General features: G+C 42.1%; 1 protein-coding gene across 3 annotated transcripts in view; it reads right to left on the bottom strand.

Annotated features, from left to right (window-relative positions):
• The window catches only part of WASF3 (WASP family member 3), a 115,473-nt gene that overhangs the window by 63,516 nt on the left and 26,371 nt on the right, over positions 1-25,586 (bottom strand). For all 3 annotated transcript variants that reach the window (XM_033950209.1, XM_033950211.1, XM_033950208.1), the window contains exons 2-3: positions 15,105-15,181; positions 6,202-6,344 (exon numbers count right to left, since the gene is read on the bottom strand). In XM_033950209.1, coding sequence (XP_033806100.1) covers positions 6,202-6,334 — 133 coding nt within the window. In that variant the 5' untranslated portion in view covers positions 6,335-6,344; positions 15,105-15,181. The remainder of the gene's footprint in view (positions 1-6,201; positions 6,345-15,104; positions 15,182-25,586) is intronic.

The following is a 25,586-nucleotide window of genomic DNA, read 5'->3' as shown; positions in this document are numbered from 1 at the left end:
CCAATTCCTCCTTGCCTTTGAAAGGCCAATTATCTGCAGTATTCAGGAAATCATTTGAAGCTCTGCATCTATTAAGACAAATTAGAGATTCTCTCCCGGAGAGTGATCTCAAGCATGTTGCACATGCTGTTGCTCTGTCCCATCTCAATTACTGTGATGCACTTTATGTGAAGTTATCAAAGAAATGGCTTGCCTTGGTACCGTTACTGCAAAATACAGATGCTAAATTGATCCTGATGGGGAAGGGATGGAAGAGTAATATCTTTTTTGCTATCCTTGAACTGCCCCTCGGTGGATTTGCATGTGTTGTTTAAACTTCTAATCCTGGAATGTCTCCAGCAAGCTTGCTTCGATTCGTGGTCTCTTCCTCTTTAGCGCTCTACATCTTCTTGCTCCGAGTCTTGGCTCTTCCATGAAAACTCTGCGTCAGTAGTCGCCCTCTTGTCAAGGAGAAAAACTTTAAATGTGGTAGCCTTGTTAGTCTGGTGCAACGAAGCTGACAGAGGCAAGCAGAACCTGGAGTACTGTGTTCAGTATTGGTCACCGTACTTGAGAGGGTCCAGAGGAGAGCGACACGAATGATTAAGGGCATGGAAAACCTTTCATACACTGAAAGATTGGAGAGGCTGGAGCTCTTCTCCCTGGAAAAGCGGAGACTCAGAGGAGACATGATAGAGACCTACAAGATCATGAAGGGCATAGAGAAAGTAGAGAGAGATAGATTCTTCAAATTTTCAAAACATATAAGAACAAGAGGGCATTCGGAAAAATTGGAAGGGGATAGATTCAAAACAAATGCTAGGAAGTTTTTCTTTACTCAGCGGGTGGTGGACACCTGGAATGCGCTTCCATAGGACGTAATAGGACAGAATACGGTACTGGAGTTCAAGAAAGGATTGGACAATTTCCTGCTGAAGAAAGGGATAGAGGGGTATAGATAGAGGGCTACTGCGCAGGTCCTGGACCTGTTGGGCCGCCGCGTGAACGGACTGCTGGGCACGATGGACCTCGGGTCTGACTCAGTGGAGGCATTGCTTATGTTCTTATGTTCTTAACCTTAGAGTAACCAACTGCGATATGGAATGGACTACCTCCTCAAATTAGATCATGTCCATCTCTTCAGATGGACATGATCTTCACAAAACCTTAAAAAAAAAACACTATGGGCTCCTTTAACAAAGGTGCGCTAGCAGTTATAGAGCGCACGCGCGCTAGCCGCTACCACCTCCTTTTAAGCAGGCGGTAATTTTTCGGCTAGCGCACACTAATCTTGTGCATGCGCTAAACACGCTAGCGCACCTTAGTAAAAGGAGCCCTATGTTTCAACGCTTTTTTGGGCTATGGCTCCAATGAATAAACCAAGGGCTCCTTTTATCAAGGTGCGGAATACCGTGCGTTAAACTGCCTGCCACGCTAGTCGCTAACACCTCCATTGACGAGGCGCAGTTTTATGGCTTGTCGCGGAGGTTAGCGCGTGATGAAATGTCTGACGCGCTAACCCCCGTGGCGCACCTTGATAAAAGGAGCCCCAAATCTACGATTCGGTATACAAGACTTTAAGAATTAGATTAGATTATTAAGGCATGAGCTTTTGAAGAACAGTGTCTATTTCTTCAGGAAATGCATGAGGTGAACTTCAGGACATGTGTATGGACAAAGAAGATGCCCTTGGGATGGAGATGGATAGGAAGATAAAGGTATTAAAGCAGTGGAGAAAGATAATGGCTGCATAGTTTAGGCAATTGACAGCTTTGGTGAGTAACAGAACAAGGACAGGGTAGAGAATGACATGGGGACTCCCCATCGCTTCATTTTGTAGAAAAAACAGCATACATCTTGATCTTTTATGGACTCTTGATGAAGGCTTCTGCCGAAACACAATCTGTGTTGAGTCCTCTGTCTGCACTTCTACAATAAAGAGCTGTATTTGTTATATCCCACTCATCTCTGAGCAATTTATGCACAAAAATACCACTTTGGGATAGTGATATGTTACTGTTATATCTGTATGATGTAATTAAGATGTGATTAATAACTTTTAGCATTATATTATATTTTAGTTTTCTGACATTTTTTAGTTTTTTTTTTATTTTTATGTAAGGAAAAATTACGTAGGGATAACTGATTATTATTTTTATATGATGTAATTAAGAAATGAATTGTAGTTTTTTTTTAATTATTGTTTTAGATTTGTTTTTATTTTTTAAATTTCTGCAGGATCTTTTCCAAACAATATGGTGCAGAATATAGCCCTCCTCCATCTTTGAAAATTAAAATAAAATATGTACACCTAAAGCATTCACATATTTCCGCTCCCATTAATTCTGGCTGAGAAATGGCAATTGTCCTTTTGAAAATATTATTCCCCCATTCTAAATATGCCCTCAGGAATGTCTTTTCTTAGCTTGGCAAAAAACAAATACATTGTGAAAACCAACACATACTTTTAGCTTGGTTAAAGGTGGCCTGTTTTCAAACAGCCTTTTTATCCAGGCTTTAGAAAAATCACCCTGATCAAGTTCACATTGCCGCTATGTCTCTTAAGGACAACGTTTTAGTTATGAAATTTAAAAGAGCCTGAAGGTCAAATGGCTGCTTCCAATTTTCTGCTCAAGCTGCTGTTCATTGATCTGCCTGCCGATAAGAAAGTAGCTGAAGTAGCGCTTACAGTCCCTTCAGGGAGAGGGTTTCTGCTTTATGATATAGTGGCTGACGAAAAACTGTAGTCCAAAGCAACTTTTAAAGGATCTGTAACATTTACATTGAGAAACCAATTGCTGGTTAGGGAGAGAGAGATAAAGGAAATGTTATATACTGGTTGCATATGTATTTTACACAAAATCAGAATAGGTATGAAGAGAGATTTTACAAGGGAATGAACACACACACATTAAGGGCCAGATTCTTCAAACGGCACCTACATCGACGGCCGCTCACAAAAATGGTGCCGATTTGCATGTCAAATGCCACAAGAAACAGATGTCGCCTTCTCAAAATTGGAAGACAACAGCAGCGAAGGTGACCTCTGGTGCAAAGTCGCTTTATTATATGAACAAGACTCAACACGATCGTGTTTTGGCCTAGAGGGCTTGCCTCAGGAGTCTGAATATTGATTGCAGAGATATCAAGTGGAATCTCAGGAAATCAATACTTGCAGAAATTGCGTAACCTTACTCGGTTGGAGACATCTTAGTTGAAGTAACGATGAATAACTGGGTGAAGCTGAAAAACGCCCTGCTTTCAAAATGCTGCTGTGCTCAACAGCATGAAACGTGCTTCTCTTGGGTCAGTGTTCGTTGACTGCTATCTGCACAAAGTGAAAGTGTCAATCATGCAATGGCACTGTTTGAAGAACTGCGGCTACGTGACATTTATCAGTACAAACTCTTGACCTGCAGAAAAACCAGCTGCCATTTATAGAACAGCTTTGTTTGAGTGTGGCTGATATGCCAGTACTATAAGAGGTCTCCAATAGATGACCAAGTATAAACAGTACATTACATTACATTACATTAGGGATTTCTATTCCGCCTGTGCCTTGCGGTTCTAGGCAGATTACAATATAGAAGATGTCTGGGCAATTCCAGTAGAATTACATTACAGGATAAGAGTAAATTACAGGAACAGTAAAGAATTATGATACAACAATTTAACAGAATGATACATAACACAGAGGATAATACATGTCACAGAAGATAATACATATCACAGGAGATAATATATATCGATTGAATCAAGTTAAATCAGGTGTAGTGTAGAAGAGTTACAGTACATTCTAAATCACAGACAAGGAGATACTATAGGTGGGTATTTCTGAAGGCGTTGATTGGGAACTCGTTGGGAGGAGGTTAGAGTGATGGGAGATATTTTTTGAACAATAGTGTTTTTATTTCTTTACGGAAATCTTTTATGTCTGTTGTTTTGATCAGTAATTCTGAGATGTCAGAGTCGATTTTAGCTGCCTGTGTCCCTAGAAGGTTGTCGTAAAGTTTCTTACGACGAGTTCCGTTGAGAGGTGGGAAGGTGAAGATGTTCTGCGTTCTCCTTCTTCTGGGTGAGAGGTAGTAGTGAAAGCGGTTGTTTAGGTAACTAGGTGCCGTGCCGTGGGTTACTTTGAAAATGAGACAGTAGAGTTTGAATTGTATTCTTGCTCTTATTGGTAGCCAGTGAGATTCTAAGTATGCATTAGTAATGTGGTCATGTTTGCTGAGTGAGTATATGAGTCTGAGGGCTGTGTTCTGGATGGTCTGCAGTTTTTTTATTGTGTTGATAGGGCAAGGTAAGTAAAGGCTGTTGCAGTAGTCTACAATGCTCAGCACAAGAGATTGGACAATGATGGTAAAATTATATACTACAGGTAAACACATGCTTTACGATATAAAAAACTGCAGATTATATTGCACATTATTATGTTCAGTTTTTAGTTAAATAGTTGTATTAAATGAGCAATAAGCACATAGGAGAAAAGCATTATAAGTAATAAAAATACAACAAACTGGCAAGATGACAGATTGCTAGTGTACTCGTCCCTTAATAAGTAACAGTGTAGACACTGTGCTGAAATCTTCTGCCTAGTGTGCGATGGCAGGCAAAAAAAAAAAAAAAGCAAACAGGATGCTAGGAATTATTAAAAAAGGGATGGTAAATAAGACCAGGAATATTACAATGTCCCTGTATCACTCATGGTGCAACCTCACCTTGAGTAATGCATTTAGTTCTGGCTGCTGTATCTTAAAGGTTCATAGTCGAAAACGCGCAGGACAATCGAGCACCGACAATACCAAGCAGGACATCAGCACGCCGGACTTAAACTTAATTTTAAAATGCTCTGAGGGGGGGGGGGTTTGGGGAGGGAACACCCACGGCTAAGTTACTACTGTTTGCGCTGCCTTTGGGTTGGGGTGTTTATGTCCTGCACGCGATTGTTTGCTCGGTATTGTCAGCGCTCGATTGTCTTGCACGCTTTTGTCCCGTCACCATCTTAAAGATATAGCGGAAATAGAAAAGGTTCACAGAAAAGCAACCAAAATGATAAAAGGAATGGAACGCCTCTCATATGAAGAGCTAAAGAGATTAGGGCTCTTCAGTTTAGAAGAGAGGCAGCTGTGAAAGGGATACAAAATCCTGGAATGGTGTCGAATGGTTAAAGTGAATCCATTTTTTACTTTTTCAAAAGTACAAAGACCAAGGGGCACTCTAATAAAATTACATGGAAATACATTTAAAACAAATAGAAGGAAATTTTTTTTTTTCACTCAAACAATAGTTAAGCTCTGGAACTCATTGCTAGAGAATGTTGTAACAGCAGTTATAGTAGATGGGTTTAAAAACAGATTTGGACAATTTCCTGGAGGAAAAGTGCATAGTCTGCAACTGAAACAGACATGAGGGAAGCTAATGCTTGCCCTGGGATCGGTAGCATGGAAGGTTGAATTATTTGAGTTTCAGTCAGGTACTTGTGACCTGAATTGACCACCGTGGAAACAGGCTAGATGGACCACTGGTATCACATAACATAATATAACATTATACTTATAGACCGCATTTCCAAAGAGTTCTATGCGGTTTACAAAAGATTATAAACATAATCGTATATTTGTATGAGTCAGCTAGTCAGGTTTTCTAAAATGTCTGTGAGCAACAATGATCGAAATTCACCTAGTGGGTTCTTCAGTTATGAAACTATACATTTACCCCATATCATTCCCCACACTTATTTATATTTGTAAATCTTAAATTACCAACTTAAAAAGTTAAGAAAAAATATACCATATGCTATGAAAAGTGCAAATATTCTTTCCTTTAAAGCAATTCCCCAACATCAGCTACTTCATTTGGATTTCATTTAAAGAAATTTTCAAAATTCTATAGACACTGCTGTTGGGGTTTTTTTTATTATGTAAACTAAATTGATGGTTTAAGTGGGGGGGATTTATATTGGATGACTGGATAATAAGTTCAGTATACAAGTATGTGGCATTCTGTTTCAGTTGAACATGTAATATAACTGCCATATTGTGATAATAAAGAAGAATTTTCATAACTATATAAAACGAAGTACATCAGTTTCAAATATCAATCTAATAACGTACTTCAACATCTAGTCTAAAACACAGAACAATCCTTTCTATATCCCCAAGTAATAATTCTTGTGAAGAGTCATACTAGAATATCTTACGAGACTGCACTATATTGACTTACTAAGACTGCTGAGCTGGCGTATTATAGCAGCCAGGGTACTGTTGGTTACACATTCAAGTTCACTAGTAATTCCATCTGGTAGAGCTCCTCGACTCAGATGCCTGGGTTCAATGTTCCTCTTTACTAAGGGCATGACTCAAAGTCTGCAAGTAAAGGAAACAACACATTACATGTCTATCATGCCTACATTATCTTTTGTTTTTTCTTCTCAAAGTCAACATGTTATTACAGAGTATAGACAAAAAAAATACAAAATGAACAGAGAAAGATTCCATTAGATTTTTTTTTCCAATTGTTTTTATTATTGAGAAACTATACTTCCATAGTACAGTCATCAAGATAGAACAACATTTTGTTTTTAACCCAAAATACAGAGTTTGCCCCCTGGTTCCCTACCCAAACTCCCCCACTCTCCTAAGAAATAAAACAAAACCACACAGACTTGATGTACTCTTTTCCAAGCCTGGGTGAAAAAAACCCAGGTGAGCGAGAGATTAAGATTTCATGAGAAGTCATACATGTCAAACAGCATAATTACTCACCTGTAGCAGGTGTTTTCCAAGGACAGCAGGTAAATATTCTCATGTCATCCATGGAGTCTGGCACGGAGTTGTACCAAAGTGTCTTTAAAACTTTAGCATTATCCATACAGTGTGTGTGCGCCTTCCTACCCAATGTTGGCTCTCGGGGCCTTCAATTCTGTCCAAAAGCTAAGAAGCCAGCCAGGGGAGGTGGGCAGGTTGTGAGAACACCTGCTACAGATGAGTAATTATGCTTTTTTTTCCAAGGACAAGCTGGCAGTATGTTCTCATATATGTGACATTCAAGCTGCCAGACTCATGCCTTTAGGAAGAGGGTTACATATAAACTGTCATGAGGCTGATAAAACCCTGAGGATGGAGGAAGATGGCTTGTAAAGAGAGAATACATTTTTGAGAACTGCCTGACCAAGCCAAGTTTCTCATCTAGAATGTTGATCTAAGCAGTAATATGAAGTAACTGTGTGAATAGAGGACCAAGTGGTCACTTTGCAGATGTCTTAAATGGGAGTGGAGCGCAAGTGGGCAATAGAAGTTGCCATAGCTCTTGTTCTATGAGCAGTGACAGTGATCTAGCTTCAGCCCAGACTGAGAATAAGCAAAGGATATGCAGTCTGCTAGCCAGCATGAAATAGTCCTCTTGGTAACTGTACCTCCGAATCTGTTAGGGTCAAAGGAGATAAACAGTTGAAATGTGGTCCTTTGCAATTTGGTTCGATCCAAATAGTAGGTAAGAGCTCTTTTACAGTCCAGGGTATAGATGTGCATGTGGTTTTGGAAAGAAAACAGGTTAAGCAATGTGCTGGTTGAGATGAAATGCAGAATCCACTTTTGGATGAGTACAGAGGACAACTTTGTTGTGCTAAAATTTTGTGTAGGGTGTACTCGATACCGGTGTTTGTAATTTGCTGACTCAATGTGCATAAGTAAGTGTTATCAGAAAAGTCATTTTCCAGGCAAGGTATTTTAGTGAGGCAGACAAGAGGGATTCAAATGGTGGCTTCATGAGTATAGAAAGAACATTGAAATCCCATCCCATCCCATAGATGGTGGTCTGAGTGGAGGCTTGGTGTGGTAAAAGACCCTTCATGAATCTGGAGACCAATGGATGCATTGAGATGACTATTATTCAATTGATTATGAAAAGTACCGAAATGGACACGTATAGAAGTCTGAAGTCCAAACCTGGAAAGATGAAGGAGGTAGTTTAGTAGAGATGGTAGAAGACATGTGACTGGATCTAAGGCGTGGAGATCACACCAAATAGTAAATTATGTCCATTTAAATTGGTAACATCTAGTACAGACATGGACAACTCCAGTCCTCGAGGGCCGGAATCCAATTGGGTTTTCAGGATATGCATGAGATCTATTTGCATGCACTGCTTTCAATGCATATTAATTGGGGAGATCCTGAAAACCCAATTGGATTCTGGCCCTCGAGGACCAGAGTTGCCCACCCCTGATCTAGTAGATGGTTTTCTGGATACTTCAATAATGTTCAAGACCGAAGGTGACAGGGGAGAGGTATCTACTTCAGGGAAGAAAGATACCAGGCTCTAAGTGCCAACTGGAATGAAGGAGAGAACCTTTGTTCTAAATTAGTGGAGTTGAAAATAACTTGAGTGGGATAGGATCACAATCGCTGAGTTGTAGGAGGAGAGGAAACCAGGCCTGTAGTGCCAACGTGGCACTATGAAAATCATTGAGGCTTGGCAAAGTTTGAGTAGAGTTTTCCCAATTAGTGGTATTGGAAGAAAAACACAGAAGAAGTGTCTTTGCCAGTTAAGGAGAATGGCATCAGAATCAAGATGGTCGAGACTGAACAGTCTTGAGCACTAAAGTGGCAGCTTGTGATTAGTGGGAGACACAAAGAGATCTATGTGAGGAGTTCCTGATAATGTAAAAATTTGACACAAAGTCGCTATGTGGAGGGACCAGTTGTGAGGTTGGTCTGCCACGCAGTTTTCTTTTCCTGCTAGATATACTACTTTGAGAAAAATGAGCAATTGCCCAAGTCCAAATTTGGATGTCACCTTGCTCGTTAATGTAATATGTCACTACTTGATTGTTGCTGCACACGAGAACTACATGGTTCTGAAAGTGATCCATTTCAGATCACCTGTAATTCTAGTAGTTGATGCTGTAGTGTTTTCTCGTGAGGAGACTAGATTCCTTGAATGTCGAGGCTGTCTAGGTGAGCCCCCCAACTGAGAAGTGAAGCATCTGTTGTGAGGACTTTCAGGTGAGGAACAGACTGTAATAGTAGGCCTCTGGAGAGATTGCTTCCTTGACGTCTTCATCATTTGAAAACCTCTGTCCACAGAGATATTTCTTCAAAACTTGGATCAGGAAATAATCCGAGGGAGGCAGGTCAGGACTATAGGATGGATGGTTCAGCTGCTAAAACCCACATTCTTGGATAGCAGCCTGTGATTGTCGTGACATAAGCAATGGCACATTGTCGTGAAGAAGCATGCCTGCTGTGAGTGTTCCTCATCTTTTCTCCTTGATCGACTCCTGCAAAATGATCATTGTGTTGGCGGAACTCTTCCTGGTTATGGTTGTCTTGTTTGCATGAACTCCAGAAACAAGTCTTTCATCATCCCAGAAGACAGATGCCATGACTCTGTCTGCAGATTTTTCTGTCTTGAACTTTTTTGGGGCGAGTGTTGACTTGTGCTTCCACTACATCAACTCCATTTTGAACTCAGAATCTCTTTGATAGACCCAAGTCTCATCTCCAGTCACCAAAGGATGAAAAAAAAAATTCACTTGGTCTTTGTGGAGCATCTCCAAGTTCTCCTGACAGCACTGGAGCCTCATGGCTTTCCGACATGGCATCAGCATTCTTGGAACCCAACTTGTACTAACCTTGGACATGCTCAATTTTTCATGAATCATTTTCCAAACTCTACCTGCCAAGATGCCCATTTATTCAGCTATTCAGGAAACCTTAATTCATCTGTCTGACAAAATTAAATCCTTGACTTTCTTGTACATTTCTGTCGAAGTCGATTCCACCGCCCGTCGTGCGAGGGTCATCTTCAACAGACTCTCTACCTCGCTTAAACTGCTTGCTCCAAAATTTTACTTTGTAAGATGATGGAAGAAGGGGAAAGCAAGCCGAAGTTCCCAGTGGAGTCAGCAATCTGGATCCTAGAAACTGTACAGAATCCCATACTCATGGTCATGGTAAACGAAGAAGAATGCCAATCTGAAACCGAGACCCCGATATACATATCAATAGTACAGGAGAAAAGAGCGCTGCAAATTCGAAGATGCACATGTAAAGAACTGAGGAAAAGAAAACACCCTTTTCGTGACAGTCAAATGGCCCGACTGGAAGTCATCCAAAACAAACAGGCCGTCAAGAATAAATTAGATGAATCGCCTGGCAGCGCCAAAACGGTACCACCGCCCACCTCAACTAAACGTTCGTGAAGCCTCGGGTAGGCGAAATGGCATGTGCCAAAACCGAAAGCGCTGCTCCAAGAGAGACAGGCAAACCTAGTGCCGATTCAGAGTCCATAGAGAAAAGGTAAATATACTCCCAGGCAGTCAGCAGAAATGTGTAACCCAGAGAAACTAATTCAGCAGAATGGGATCCAGCCTGCCCAATGCCCCCGTCTTGGCCACCATGCAGGAAGTGGTTCCCCAAGAACTACCAGAACCGTCCTGAGGACCAGTAACACTTCAAAGAGAAATACCAAACATAGAGACTCCATGAACGAACAGGAAACCTGAAGAGGAGGCAAAGGTGCAAGCATCCTGAAAAATGTACACAGCCCCCTGACCAGACAGTATAGAGACTACTCCCCCATGAGAAAGCCTGACGAGGCCTTGGAAGAAGTCAAGATCCCCTCAGAATGAAGTGCAAAAGGTCAGTAAACGGCAGGATGAGCAATGTAGGAACTTTAAGAAGAAAGAAATTCTCCTAGGGAAAAAAATCAAGGTCCGTAATGTAACTCATGAAAACAGTACTAACTCCATGCAAAGTGAGCGAAATACGTATGGCCTGTAAAGGGAATACGTACTAGATGCAATCAAGATGCTGTATTTACTGCCCTTTGAAAAACAACAGTATCGTAACAGGTATCAGACAAAAGCGTCGTGACCTGCCCATATGACATCTCCCTGTCCACGAGAAAGCTGAAAGAGCTGACAGCGGAAGAAAGGATCCCCAAAAAGTGCAGCAGCAGTCATAAAACGAGCTGGAGGACAAACACAAATTCAGCAAAGAAGAAAGGAACACTCCTGAAACCCAACTATACTCGCAATGTATCAATGACCAAGACGGAAGACTGAAAAATAATAGGAAACTGCGGCAGCCTGCAGTAACTTAAACTGCAAGCAAGGAGCTCCAAAAACCAACCGCCCCCAAAGGGCAACCAAGTTTTGGGTTCTTGGTTGTTTGGGGCTTTTTTCCCCACAGTAACCAAGGCTGCTCATGCCCCTAGAACTGCACCATAGGGACAGAAACCAGTTCCGCAGCACTACCAGACACACTGCGCTCCCAAACTGCACCCCAACAGATAAACTTAACAGCAGAACAGGAAGGAACGCTATAAAGCAACCACACACACAAAGCTCTGCACAGGGAAGCGAAAAGAAAACATTCAAGTATGCATATGCTCTCTTTAGGGAGATCCTAAGAGAAAGAAAGAAAGAGAAACCCCCACCAAGTAGCAGGTAATCTCTAGCTGCAAACAGCATCCTGCAGCAATGCACCTTCTGGCCACCCTGTGCAGAGAAAAGCTGAACTGGGCAGAGGAGCAGAAACTGAAGTCTCCCTCCAATATGCTCCCAGGCCTAAGATGCATGGTCACCCAGTAACTAGAAGTGCAGCAAATAAACACTCACCAAGGCCCCAAGCGCTGCATCACTTCCAAATAGGGCTGCACCACCTCCACGTGTGAAACTCAAACACTAGGGAGGCCTTGTGAAAGAAGAGACTACCGGTACACGCTGCAGTGCAGCTGATAATGGAGGATCGTAAGTGTGTTCTGCGCTCACCCGGGAATGCAACCGGGAGGCCGCGGCACCCGCTCAAATCAGCCAGGGGAAATAACAGCCAACCCGCTGTGGCGCCGCCGACAATGGAAGACTCCAAGCGCGCTTCACCCGAGCGCAGGAAAACTGATCCCCTCAACTGTTGGAAAATTACATATCCGGCGCCCCGCCACCTCCAGAACATAACAGAAAATGGCGGCGGAGCTTCCCCAGCAGAAGAAAACACGCTTGCGCCTAACTTCTGCAAGCTGAAAACCCTTTCACCTTCAGAGCCAATGTGAGAACCGCAACCGCCGCGAAGCCACCGCCCGGGGAACCAACCAACGAGCGCGCCTTCTGCGAGCGGGAACGGCCTAGGTCCTCCGAACCTATTCACTCTCTAACTTAGAGGTGCCTCCACCAGCGCCAAGGAATAAGTGCGTGCCCCTAGCACGCGGCAAAAGCATAGCCATTACTACCTCCAGCCACACACCCGGAGGGTTCCGAGCTACTGTAAATTCCCAGTCCAAAAATAGCACGGAGTTCACCAGCACCCGAACACAGCCTCACCACCGCGACAGCTCACAAGCCCCTGCGCGCCAAATAAAAATATCACCGCACAGGACATCAAACGTCCCTAACAAACACACATCCGCGACTGAAGCACCCCCAAACCAAAAGAAGCATACTCACAAATAGTGGTCAGGGCCCGTAAGTGCTGGTAAAAGCCGGTTGCTCAGCACCATGAGGACAGAATAACCATTCAGAAACTGTGGAGTCCTTTTTTTTTTTTTTTTTAACGGAAAGAAGAAAAATAGGGACTCAGTCAAACCCTCTATCATCGGAGGGAGGGTGAGGCAGGGACCTGGGGGGCCCAGGTGTAACTCCTAAAGCCGGCACCGTTCAGCCGGACACCCCTGTCTCACTGAAGAGGAAACCTCAACAGGAGAAAAAGCACTGATAACTCACTGAAGAGAAAAACCTCAACAGGAGAAATAAGATTTCAGTCACAGCCAGAATCCAGGAGCTAGTTGAATAGCGACCTTTTCCTTCTGGGAGATAGAGAATACTGGATAAACAGGAGGAGTGCCAGCCAATAGGACCACCTGTTAATCAGTTTCTCTATCTCCGCCTGCTGGTAGATGTGGACTATCCCATTGGTCTCTGGATTCATCTGCTGATGTTGCTAGGGAAACTTTAATTCATCTGTCTGACAAAATTAAATCCTTGACTTTCTTGTACATTTCTGTGGAAGTCGATTCCACCGCCCGTCGTGTGAGGGTCATCTTCAACAGACTCTCTACCTCGCTTAAACTGCTTGCTCCAAAATTTTACTTTGTAAGATGATGGGGCAGACTCACCATAAACTGCAGTCATGCATTCATGGATCTCCTTTGGCTCTTTCCCTTCTTTTGTGAGAAATTTTATCACTGAATAGTGCTCAACATCTAGCAGTTTCTTACTTGATTCACACGAGGACTCTCCTGACATCCTGTCTCTTGGAATGTTAGACTCGCATTGCACTGCAACTGTACTTGAGAAACTTTGAGACATGTCATAACATGCAGACTTGTTTCAACACACTTGCTAATTTCTTTCATTATCAAGCAGATAAATTATTGAATGCCCCTCATAATTTAGACCCTATCTCCTCCTGTCCCTGTGGTAATAAAAATATTTTTGTCCCCATCTCCACAGATCCCCACATATTTTCCGTTGTCCCCATTCACACATCTACCAGTTAGTGGGCCAAATATCATCACCAGGGGCATAGCCAGAAGTTGACTGGAGGAGGGACTCAAAGGGTGGTACAGGGAGCCATTTTCTATGTCCCTCATCCCCCTCCTCTAAATCTTACCTTTGTGCTGACATAGAGCCCCACCAGCCTAGGTTTCCCTACTAGAACCAAGCCCATAAGTCCTGAGCAACAGATGTCAGCAGACAGCTATGGCCCAACACCCAGCACTTCTGTGAATGCTTATTTCAAAAATATGAACTGAACATGCATGGAAGTGCTGGGTGTCACAGGTTGGAGCAGTCCACTTACTTCTGCTGCTCAGGCCATGCGGGCTGGGTTTCAGCAGGGAATCTCTTTGGCTGGTGGGGCTTGAGCATCTCCACCAGCCATGTATTGGCTGCTACAGTGTTGAAGGGAGTCATTGCCCAACATGGGGGCCCTTGAGGCCCTCCCAATAGCTACGCCATTGATCACCATTAACTGGCTAAGCTACAGCTCTAACTTAGTCAGTTAGGAGATGAATGGTTATCTGATTAAGTACTGCTGAATACTGGTGGCTGGCCAGTTCATTAGGGTTTAACCGGGCAGGAACCTCTTCTACTTGGTTAAATCCGTTTAAACATTGACTTCTATAAGATTATTTTACTGAAGGATGAGAGAAGAAGTAAGCAACTGTGAGGAGATACCTGCTCCTTCCTCCTCACAGCCAGAACTATGTGCTGAATAGTATTGCATGTCTATAAAAAACCCACAAAAAAAATTATTGGTCATGACAGATTCTTATTAGATATGATCAAGACTGCACCTCACTACTGTTATTTCGGGTGCTTAATATTAACAAGCAATTTAATTAGTCCACAAAAATCACTCTTTAAAATCCAAACTGCTGGAAAAGAGGATAGAAGGGTATAAATAGAGGATTACTGCACAGGTCCTGGACCTGTTGGGCCGCACCAACAGGTCCAGGCGTGAGCGGACTTCTGGGCATGATGGACCTCAGGTCTGACCCAGTAGAGGCATTGCTTATGTTCACTATATGTGAACTAAAAGCAAGCCCAAAACTAGTAACAAGTTACAATTCCTTCAAAAACACCAACATTACCCACGAATGTTGAAGTCAGTCTTCAGGATATTCACAATGAATATGCAGGCGGTCAATTTTCATAAGCCGAGTGTCCAGTGTAGGCTAATAACCAGTCCACTCCTGCCCAGAATCCCTCAAGTAAATTCCCTGCAGTTTCCCCAGGCCAAGTTTGAGAAGAGCTGGGACAGGCAAAGTGAAGAAGGAAGATGTGCTGTAGTCAGCAACATCTAAACATTAATTCTAAAACCACATTCAACTAAGCAAAAAAAAAAAAAAAAAAAAGAAGAGACTTCGAGTGGGAACAAACAAAACTCCCAAGATATTTTAATGCTGCGCATGTGCAAAATATTGTCAAATCCAATTTTAATTTTGTATTTCCAAAGTTATTTTTCTGCTATTATGTAATTAGAATTCTACACAACTGTATAGGCAAGGAATGCCTATTTACTTTGTTGTTTGAACAAATGGCTACTGGATTAAAGTATTAACAAAAGAAGATGCTGATACATTAATCCTATTCTTAGTGTAATGACAGCTCATATATGTGTTACCTTCCAGATGGCTCAAAATGAATGGTATAGCAGTGAGGGAAGAGTAATCAGACTTCACAGGACATCTGCTCAGTTGCCTTTAAAAAGAAAAAGAAAGATTTCAGATATACTCCTTCACTTCCACCTCTAATACACAACACTTAAACTGAATGCAAAGGCAATGTGATATACAAATATGTTAAACTTATGAGATGGCAAAGGCACACAGTGGAAGTGACCAACAAATCAGAAAGAGGAAACCTGGGTCTGCCATAAAGTCTTTTATTGAGGTAAAAAAAGACAAATCTCACGCCATCAGCCCCTGTGTGAATGAATGGCTGTTGAGGATGCCCTGTGGAATCCTGCAGAGTATTGTCACAGAGGCAGATCCCTTTCTCCTGGACATTAGGCACCCATTCAGAGTGTGACGTTCTTTAGAGCAGGGAATTCCTATATGTTGTACAAATCTCCAGTCTTCTACATAAAGGCTAATTGTACAACAGGGTGCCTACAAAATCTACCCCCAGTCCCCCCCACCAAAATCATTTCCACCAGCTTCTTCCCCCTCTCTCTCCTCCCACCCCACTTCTACCAGTATCTACACCCTCTCTCCCCCACTCTTTTTCAACCAGTGCCTGCTCCCTCCCTCCTACCCATCCTACATCCACCAGCGTCTACTCCCTCTCTCTCTCCTCACCCCACATCTACCAGCGTTTGCCCTCTAGCATTCCCACCACCGCTGCTGCTTTCCTGAAGCAGCAGTGGCAAAATTAAACAAACCAGCTGTGGGACTTTCCCATACATATCTAAAGCTGCCAGCTTTGCACTGGAAGAAGAAGTGACATTGGAGAGGGCATGCTGGCAGCCACGTGTATGCATGGGAAGGTCTTACAGCCACTTTGTTTCAGTTTGCCATAGTGGCACAAGGTAGAAGAATGATACCAGAGGGGTGATGGCCTGACTCCACTAGCTACACGGTGGGGCTGAACGACTGCGCGACCGCACAGCCATGCAGTTTAGAGGGAATATTGCTCACATGGAAAAATATTCACCATAAGGGGCTTCTACTCCTAGGAGATCCCACAATAGGCGTATCCCTATTGCAAGATCTAGTAATTCTCTACCACAACAACTACTATTTATCACTTATATAGCACTAACAGGCGTACGCAGCACTACATTTTGACATTTAATAGACTGCCCCTGCTCGGAAGAGCTTACAATCTAACTTGGACAGACAGACATGACATATAGGGTTGGGAATGCAGAACCCAAGGTGAGAGGAGTTAGGAGTCTAAAGCACTCCCGAAAAGGGGGGGCTTTATAACTTGGACTTAAATACTGCCAGCGACAAGAGCACGCCACAGGGATTCGGGCAGTTTGTTCCAGGAATACAGCACAGAAAGATAGAAGGAAAAGAAGCTGAGTTGGCAGAGGAGAATTTTTCAAATTTCAAATTAAATTATGGAAGCATTATCATCCTGTAAAATCTCACTGTATCTGCACTGAAATTAATGGCTACACATATGTTGAGCAGGGCTAAAAACAGTTCTTAGGCAAAGATAGAAGGGACTTAGCTGAGCGGAGCTCACTGGGGAAATAAGTGAAGAGAGATAGTGAGGGGTAGCCAAGTGAATTGATTTGTAGGTCAATAAGAGGAATTTGAATTGTATTCGGAAATGTATGGAACGCCAATGAAGTTACTTTAGAAGAGGGGTGATGCGAGTATAGCGACTTTCATGGAATATGTTATGCAACCGTATTCTGGACGGATTGAAGGGGAGAAAGATGGCAGAGCAGAAGACCTGAGAGTAGTAAGTTGCAGTAGTCTAAGCATGAGGGCATGGATAAGTGTTTTGGTAATGTGCTCGGAAAGGATGGATCAGATTTTGGTAATATTATAGGAAAAAGCAGCAGGTTTTAGCGATATGTTGTATCTGGGTGAAGGAGAGAGAGAAGAATCAAAGATGACCATAAGATTGCAAGTAGACAAAACAGGGAGGATGATAGCATTGTCCACAGAGAAAGGGGGAAGCAGGGAGGTGAGTTTAGGCGGGAAGATAAGCAGCTCCGTTTTAGCCTTATTCAGTTTGATGGTAGCGAGACATTCAAGCGGCAAAGTCGGACAGGCAGTCAGATTCGGCTCTGAGTTTCAGTAGTGATAACTGGTATGGAGAGGTAGATCTGGGAGTTATCAGCATAGAGGTGATCCTGGAAGCTGTGGGAGGAGAGCACTCCAAGTGAGCAGGTGTAGGTTGAGAAAAGAAGTGATCCCAGAACAGAGCTTTGAGATACACCAATCGATAGCGGGATGGCTGTGGAGGAGGAACCACCACTGCATACACTGAAGGTGCAAGAGAGGATGATGTCATCAGTGATGCGAAAGCAGGACGGCCCCAGCAGGGAAAGCTGCGGAGCAGCCCATTCAGAGAGCTGCCACCGGTTTTGAGGCTTCGGAGGTATGTACGGTAGTCAGTGGTATTCCGGTGCACAAAGGGATGAGAGGGAGGGATAGGTTTATGGCAAGTGTCAAGGGTAGATATTGTGTTTCCCCGAAAATAAGCCCTAGTACGTTTTTTGGAGCACAAATTAAATATAAGACCCTGTCTTATTTTTGGGAAAACACGGTATATATCATTCAAACGTGAAGGAGAGACAGGCCAGATGCTAAAAGCAAGGATCAATTTACATAGGCACCACATTAAACATCAGAAAGCTAACCAAGGTGATAATTCTGTGAGAGCACACGTTGCAAGACCAGGGCACGGCATCAATGACTTCCATGGTCAGAATACTAAAAAGGAAAATTTAATACAATCCAGGAACATAAGCCTTTGAAGTCAAAATGACGACATATTTTGGCACCTTTCAGATAGGAAATCCAAATCTTTGTTACATCCTATTACATTATAAACCATATAATTATTGTGCTGTGTCATTCTCTAACTACCCAACCATCTGTTTCTTACTCCCCAACCCTGCAAGACTATCATTGGAATTTTTTTTTTTTTTAATGTTTCATTTATATATTCCTACATTTTTCATCCTTTGCTCATTTTTGACCTGAAAGTATTGGCTTTGAAATTTAATCAAAAGAATTAGAAGGTTAATACCTAACAGAGTTGATACGAGACTGCTTGTTGCCTCCTAAAGAGGGACCAAGTACTTCTGTGTTAACTGGGAGAAGGTACCAAATGTTAATAGTCATGCATAATCTGCAATAAAAAATAAAATAGTGGGAACACCCCTGATAGCTGCCACATGTTAAAAACACCACATAAAGCTGCAGTAACTCAATTTCCAAATAAGATTTTAAGCATCTCGCCACCTGATTCCAAGCCAAGGCTTTTACTGCCTGCTTGGATGCTTGGATTCAGAGATCTATTATCTCTTTTTTCCCACTCTTAAAAAAAAAACAAAACCAAGCACCACAATCTCTGAGAAATGATTTAAAATTCCACCAATAGAGCTTTTTTGCAAACTGAAGAAAGGAAAAGAGGATGGATTATACCCGTCTTCTTACAAAAGCAAGGAGTCTCGTCCTATTATTTTTTTTAGAAAACTATTAAAGACACAATTATTTGACAAATTTGTAACCCAAGCTTCCTAATTGTTTTTTTAAATATAACATTATTGTGTACATTCTAGAAATTGATGTATCTTTTTTAACTGTATATTCGCTGGATGTTCAGCCTTATCTGCTGTGAACCGCCTAGAACCATTTGTGGTCTGGTGGTATTGAAGAATAAATTATTATTATTATTAAAAGAGGAATGCATGATGCCATTCCAACACAATCATGCACTAACCAACCACTATTTTAAACAGTGCTGAAATCAAACTATCTCAGCAGGGGAAACCAAATGTATTTAACAGGAATTGAAAGTTATTTTTGGAAAGTGTATAAGAAGTTTTACTTCCTATTTTACAAAGTGCATGATTGCATCAGTCAATATTTTAACAAGTTGCTAGTTGCTCAATTAGTTAGCTATCCTGACCAACGTGAAATCAGCATGCCTCAAGCAAAGGGAGCCTCAAACCTTACCACAACACATTACTTTTCTCTCATAATCCAATTTCTGGTGCAGAACTTCTACATCTAAACAACCATTAGTTAAATCCTTCATCTAGGTTTCACCCATTAGGTCTGGTTTTCTCCCTCCATATTCGCGGTTTCGATTATTCACGGTTTTTAAGTTGCTGGCTCCTCCCCCAAATTACATCAGCTCATATAGAGAAATCGCTGATTCCAAGCATTTACAGAGAAAATCGCTGAGGCCCAGCACTTTCTTCAGCATGTTTTGCCTCTCCTTCAGGAACAGACCAGGTCTCCCACCATGTTATTCATGGTTTCACCGTATTCACGATGGTTTTTAATAGAAAACAGCAAACATATGAAAAAGTTATTCACGTTTTTTCTGTATTTGTGGTTCTGTTAATCCCCTATCACAGCGAATACGGAGGTAGAAGTGTATCCAAAATGAACATGCATACAATAGGACCCTGTTCTACAATGCAAGGCCCACAAGCCAATGGCAGCCCTCAAGGAGCTCTTATGTGGTCCGCACAGTTTTATTCAGGGCAGGCGTTGGCAGAAGGGCAAACAGGGCAGCTGCCCTGGGTCCTATAGCTCCAGGGGGTACTGTGAGCTGGGATGTCCTTCCCTTCTCCTCACCCGGTTCCGAAACCCCCTTCACCTTTAAAAGTGTAAGGCGGTCACCAGAACAGCAGCAATTCTCTAGCGCTGCCCACTGTTCCATTGTTATAGTTATAGTGATCTGAAATTTGGCAGCTAAAATTTAATGCTAAAAAATGCAAGGTCATGCATTTGGGATGCGAAAACCGGGGGAATGGTATCATTTAAGGGATGAAGAACTTATGTGCACGAAAGAGCGGGACTTGGGTATGATTGTATGTGATGATCTTAAGGTGGCCAAACAGGTTGAAAAGGTGACGGCGATAGCTAGAAGGATGCTAGGGTGCATAAAGAGGTATGGCCAGTAGGAAAAAGGAGGTATTGAATCTGTATAAGAATCTGGTGAGATCTTGTGAGAATATTGAGTACAATTATGGAGACCGCACCTTCAAAAAGATATAAAAACGATGGAGTTGGTCCAGAGGAAGGCTACTAAAATGATGCATGGTCTTCTTCATAAGGCATATGGGGACAGACTTAAAGATCTCAATATGTTTCCTTTGGAAAAAAAGACGGGAAAGGGGAGATATGACAGAGATGTTTAAATGCGCATGAGTTAAGTCTCTTTCATTTGAAAGGAAGCTCTGGAATAAGAGGGCATAGGATGAAGTTAAGAGGTGATTGGCTCAGGAGTAATCTAAGGAAATACATTTTTACAGAAAGGGTAGTAGATACGTGGAACAGTCCCCCGGAACAGGTGGTGGAGACAAACTGTGTCTGAATTCAAGAAAGCATGGGATAGGCACGTGGGATCTCTTAGGGAGAGGAAGAGATAATGGGTTACTGCAGAAGGGCTATTTGGCCTTTATCTGCCATCATGTTTCTATGTTTCAGTTTACCCCCCTCCAACATAACTTTCTGTTTGCGCTGTGTTCACTCCTAACCACCTTACTCCCCGATTGTAGTTCTGATGAGGAGTGGGGGGTAGGGGTGACAACAGGGGGAGGCCATTTCATCCCTTGGCTCAAGTAGAAGATTTACTTGAGTCGCCCCTGCTCCCACCACTCAATACGACTAGAACTTCTTCTCTCCTTAAGGCCTTGTCTGTCTTTTCCCACTCTCCTATGACATGCTTGGGTTTAAATCCTAGACTCCAGAAAGAAGGAAGTCAGGGACTCAAATCTCCTGGAACCTTTCCTCGTCTTACACAAAATTATATCTTTTGGCATATCTTTTGCTAGTTTTAGCCCTCTAGAACCTGAGCTGTCTTATCCCCTGCCTGCAGACCAGCAACCTTCCCTCTCCCTGAACCCCCTTCCCTAGTGTACCCTCAGAAGTGGCCATAGTAATTCATTTTCACTGCCTATAATGGTCCTTCAGGCTTTCTTCTGCCAACTAGCCTGCCACAGCTTTTCTTACTGATCCAATCATGAGATGAGTGAAAAAAAGGATTTGCTTGGGATTATATACCATACTTTAAAACGGTAATAATTATGAATACTTAAATTAAAATTAGTCCCCTTATTTTCTTACTTCTGCTACTCTATTTGCTCTATCTTTGCTTATACCCTGTCAGCAGTCTTCGCTAGTTTTTAGGCAAGGGCCTATTTTGGGTCACTGAAGCAGAGCAAACAAATGTCTTCCTACTTGGGGCTAGGACACCAATTTCAAGACATTCATTCCCACCAGAACACCTGACCTTGGTCATATTTGCAGAACACAAATAAACCCTATGCAAATACAGGTCCACAAACTAAATGGGTCTTAAGGTGCGCTAGACGATTTAGCGCGCGCTAAATGCTAACGCGCCCATTATATTCTATGGACACGTTAGCATTTAGCATGCGCTAAATTGGCTAGTGCACCTTAGTAAAAGACCACCTAAAAGTCCTAATATACAGCGGCAGAGGGACCATGCTGCAGAGGCCAATGGCAGCCTACTAGGTTTGCTACAGCCAACTGGCAATCCTCTGCAGACTGCTTTGAAGGCGAGACCGGGAAGCCAGAGAATACTAAAAAGAAAGGGGAAACATGCAGGCCTTTGGGGGGGAGGGGTCCGTGGCGGACCGTGGTGTAGAAGTACATGGGAGGGAAGGAGGGGTTCAAAGAGACATGCATATGCCGGACTGAGGGTGGGGGAGGGGAAGAAATAATGGGTCAAAAAACAGAGGAGAGGTAGAGAGATGGTGTACAACGGGATGGAGGGAAGGAAGGAACAGAAAAGGAGAGAAGTTGGACACAAGGGATGGTGTGGAGGGAGAGATGCTGGATGAAAGGGTAGTTGAGAAATGGAGAGATGGTGGATCAGGGGATGGTGAGGGGGGGGTCCATCGCTGCAGCTATGGGGATGGAGACAAAAAAAGAAAATGCCAGGTGCCTTCTGGGGAAGGGAAGGGAAACAGAAGGAGAGGACAAAGATGTAAGATGGATGGTTAGCACGGAGAAAGAAGAAAATGACAAATGGGCAGGAGACCCTGGTAAGTGAGTTATCAGAAGACAACCAGAGCCTGGGACCAACAAAAAGGTAGAAAAATATTGTAATCACAAAACAGAAAATAAATTATGTCAGATTTGAAATGTGTATCCTGCCAGAGCTAGTGTTAGCAAGCCGTGAACTAAGACCTAAAAGAGAGAGGAAAAGTCTTTTTTATTTCTTTTGTTTACATCACATAGCCGGCATGGGGTTGGAGAGGTTGTAACTCTATACTTCTGCTAAGACTAAGGTGTCCTTTTATTAAGGTGTACATTTAGCTAATCTTTAGCGTGCATTAAAACGGTTTGCCTACCTAAATAAAAGGACCCCTAAGTATTGTAATAAAAAATTCGGCCCACGACTTAAAGTCTATGTTTTAGAATTCAGCCCCTTATGTGACGGAGTTTGACACCCGTGGATTAAAAGATAGGCAAAGTAGGCTTGTGCCTCAGGCCCGAAGGGTTCAGGGGAGCCCAGGCAATAAGTCCTTCGAGCGCAGGAATCTGCATTAAAGCACTACTCTATCTAGATTGCTTAGCACTAAGAGAACTTTATAGAATTAGCGCTTAGTGCAGATCTTAACAGTACCTAACTTTGGGCTCATTTATTGAATCTGGTCCCATGTATGTATCCTCCTGTCACCATTGCTTTTCAATATCTTCCTGTTGCCCCTTCTGACGGTGGGCCAATCTATTGGCTTTACCGCATTTGCTTACGCGGACGATGTGCAATAATCCATCCCATTGATATCAACAATATGGAAGAGGTAGCTTCCATTAACCATAAATTAGGAAAAATCAAATCATGGTTAGACTCAAATAAATTGGCTCTCAATATCAACAAATCAAAACTCATGATTTTTCCTTTTAAAGAATGAAAAACGCTTCAGGCTCCTCTGAAGCTCGAATCGCTCCCCATCAAAATTGTCCCTACTTTAAAACTATTAGGAGTTACTTTTGACAGTAAATTTTCTTATCATTTTCATATTAGCACGGTCGTTCAGAAATGTTTCTATCGACTCAGGATGACACATTCCCTTGCAAAGTTGCTTGAACCGGCCTCCTTGAACACATTGATCCACTCCCTGGTAATCTCTTGTATAGACTACTGTAATGACCTGTATAAGGGCATTACAAAAAAGGAAATTAGACGGCTTCAGATTGTACAAAACACAGCTGTTAAGATCATTTGTGGCGCAAAGAAATACGATCACGTTTCACCCCTTCTGATTAGTGCACATCGGTTACCTGTTGAACATAGAATCAGTTATAAAATCCTACTTTTAACATTTTCAACAAAATCCAACCAGAGTTCATCAACAGACTTAATTCCCTACAATACTTTAAAATCTCTTCGTTCAACGTCTCAGAATCTTCTTGTTATACCTTCTTTAAAACTGATTAATACATTGCGCTCCAACAATTTTGCCGTCACTGCCCCTACTCTCTGGAATTCGCTGCCCAACCATTTGCGCAATGAGTCCGATTTAAAACAATTTAAAGCAAAACTAAAAACATTCTTGTTCCAGGACACCTTTGGATAATAACTGTCCTCTTAAGGACAAATTAGATCAAATTGTTACTTTTTACCCTAACCTATTGTACTTTCCCTTTATGTTGCACTCTTCTTTAATGATTGTAGTTCTTCCCCACTTTCTTTATTGTTTGAAGTAAATCCATACTTCTTATCAGTGCTTTATTATGACACTTAGATTTTATCCAGTATCCCCTGTTTTAATATGCTTTTATGTAATTTTATATTGTATACCGCTTAGAAAACCGATTAAGCAGTTTAAAATTTTTTTTAATAAACTTTCAATTTAATAAATTGACCCTCCCACAGGGATCAGTGAGGTGAGCCGCATAATTACATTTTTTGTGTCAACTTCAATCCATTCAAAATTCTGCTGCACAACTTACGAGATTCTGCCAGAGTCGCTATGCTCACATCATCCCTCTTCTCAAGTCACTTTATTGGCTCCCTAATCCATTTCCACATACAGTTCAAACTCCTCTTAATGACTTACAAGTGCATTCACACTGCAGCTCCTCAATATCTCTCCTCTCTTACCTTTCCCTATACTTGTCCCTGGGAACTCCATTCATCGGGCAAGTCTCTCTTATCTGTACCTTTCTCTTCTACTGCCAACTCAACCAAGATCCTTCTCTCTTGCTGCATCATACACTTGGAACAGACTGTCCGAGTCAGTACATCAAGCTCCATCCCCGGCAGCATTCAAATCCAGGTTAAAAGCCCACTTTTTCAAGGTTGTTTTTAACTCCTAACCCCCCACTCGCCTGTAGAGTACCCATGCTGAGAAACTCCCTAACCCCTACTTGTCCTATTTGTCTGTTTGATTAGATTGTAAGCTCTACTAAGCATGGACTGTCTTTTGAATGTTTTAATATACAGTGCTGTTATGTCTAGAAATGATAAGTAGTAGTAGACGTCTGGATCACATTTCTTCTTTACAATAACTCCAGCTATAGCAGAACACAAGATGCAAATGACTGTTAGGCAGGTCCTTTGCTTAGATTTTAAGATTCAGTATCAGAACTAAGCATAATTATATATGTGGATACTGGCAAATACAGATTTTTTTTTAAGGTCTACTACATATGTTGAGATCTGTGAAAGAAATGGTAACTTCTAGAACTATAAGCTTCTTAAAACAGCAGTACAGTTGCCCTGAAAGAGTTGAATCTTAACTTATTTCACAGAAAGGACCAAGACGGTGCCTGAAAATGATCCTTGAGGACATCAGAATGTGTTTGATGAGTTCTCCATGTTTCTTAAGACTGCTATATCTCTGTGATCAGTACAGATGCCACGTGGCAAATGTGTCAATTGACATTTTCAGGAGACCCTAAAATAACAATAATTTTCTAAGGACACATGCACACGAGAGAGTCAATTTAATGACCTGACCTTTGCCTGGACGTTGCAAATTTAGATGGTTCGGTTGTTTCTGTTACATCAGCAAGAAAAGCTAAATAATAATAATAACTTTATTTTTCTATACCGCCACAATCTTGCGACTTCTAGGCGGTTCACAAAGAAGAAGAGCTGTACAATCAGCGAATTACAGTAGATGAATACAAGGTGGTTGAAAGGAAAATTATACATAGGTTGAATTATAAGAAATTAACTATTTTACATCTTACAATTGAAAATAGTCGGACACCTGCGAATATCAGGATACAACTTGAATAGAATTCTTTCTTCAATTGGTAACCAGTGCAGCAGTTTGGAGAAGGGACTAACGTGATCACTTTTCTTTAGTCCGAATATTAAGCGGACGGCCGTGTTTTGAATTATTCGCAGTTTTCTTACGGGTTTTTTAGGTATCCCCAAGTAGATGATGTTACAATAGTCCAGGGTGGATAGAATCAGC

The sequence above is a fragment of the Geotrypetes seraphini genome, chromosome 6 (assembly GCF_902459505.1).
Source record: "Geotrypetes seraphini chromosome 6, aGeoSer1.1, whole genome shotgun sequence".
Lineage (NCBI taxonomy): Eukaryota > Metazoa > Chordata > Amphibia > Gymnophiona > Dermophiidae > Geotrypetes > Geotrypetes seraphini.
This window is presented reverse-complemented; position numbering and strand designations above follow the sequence as displayed.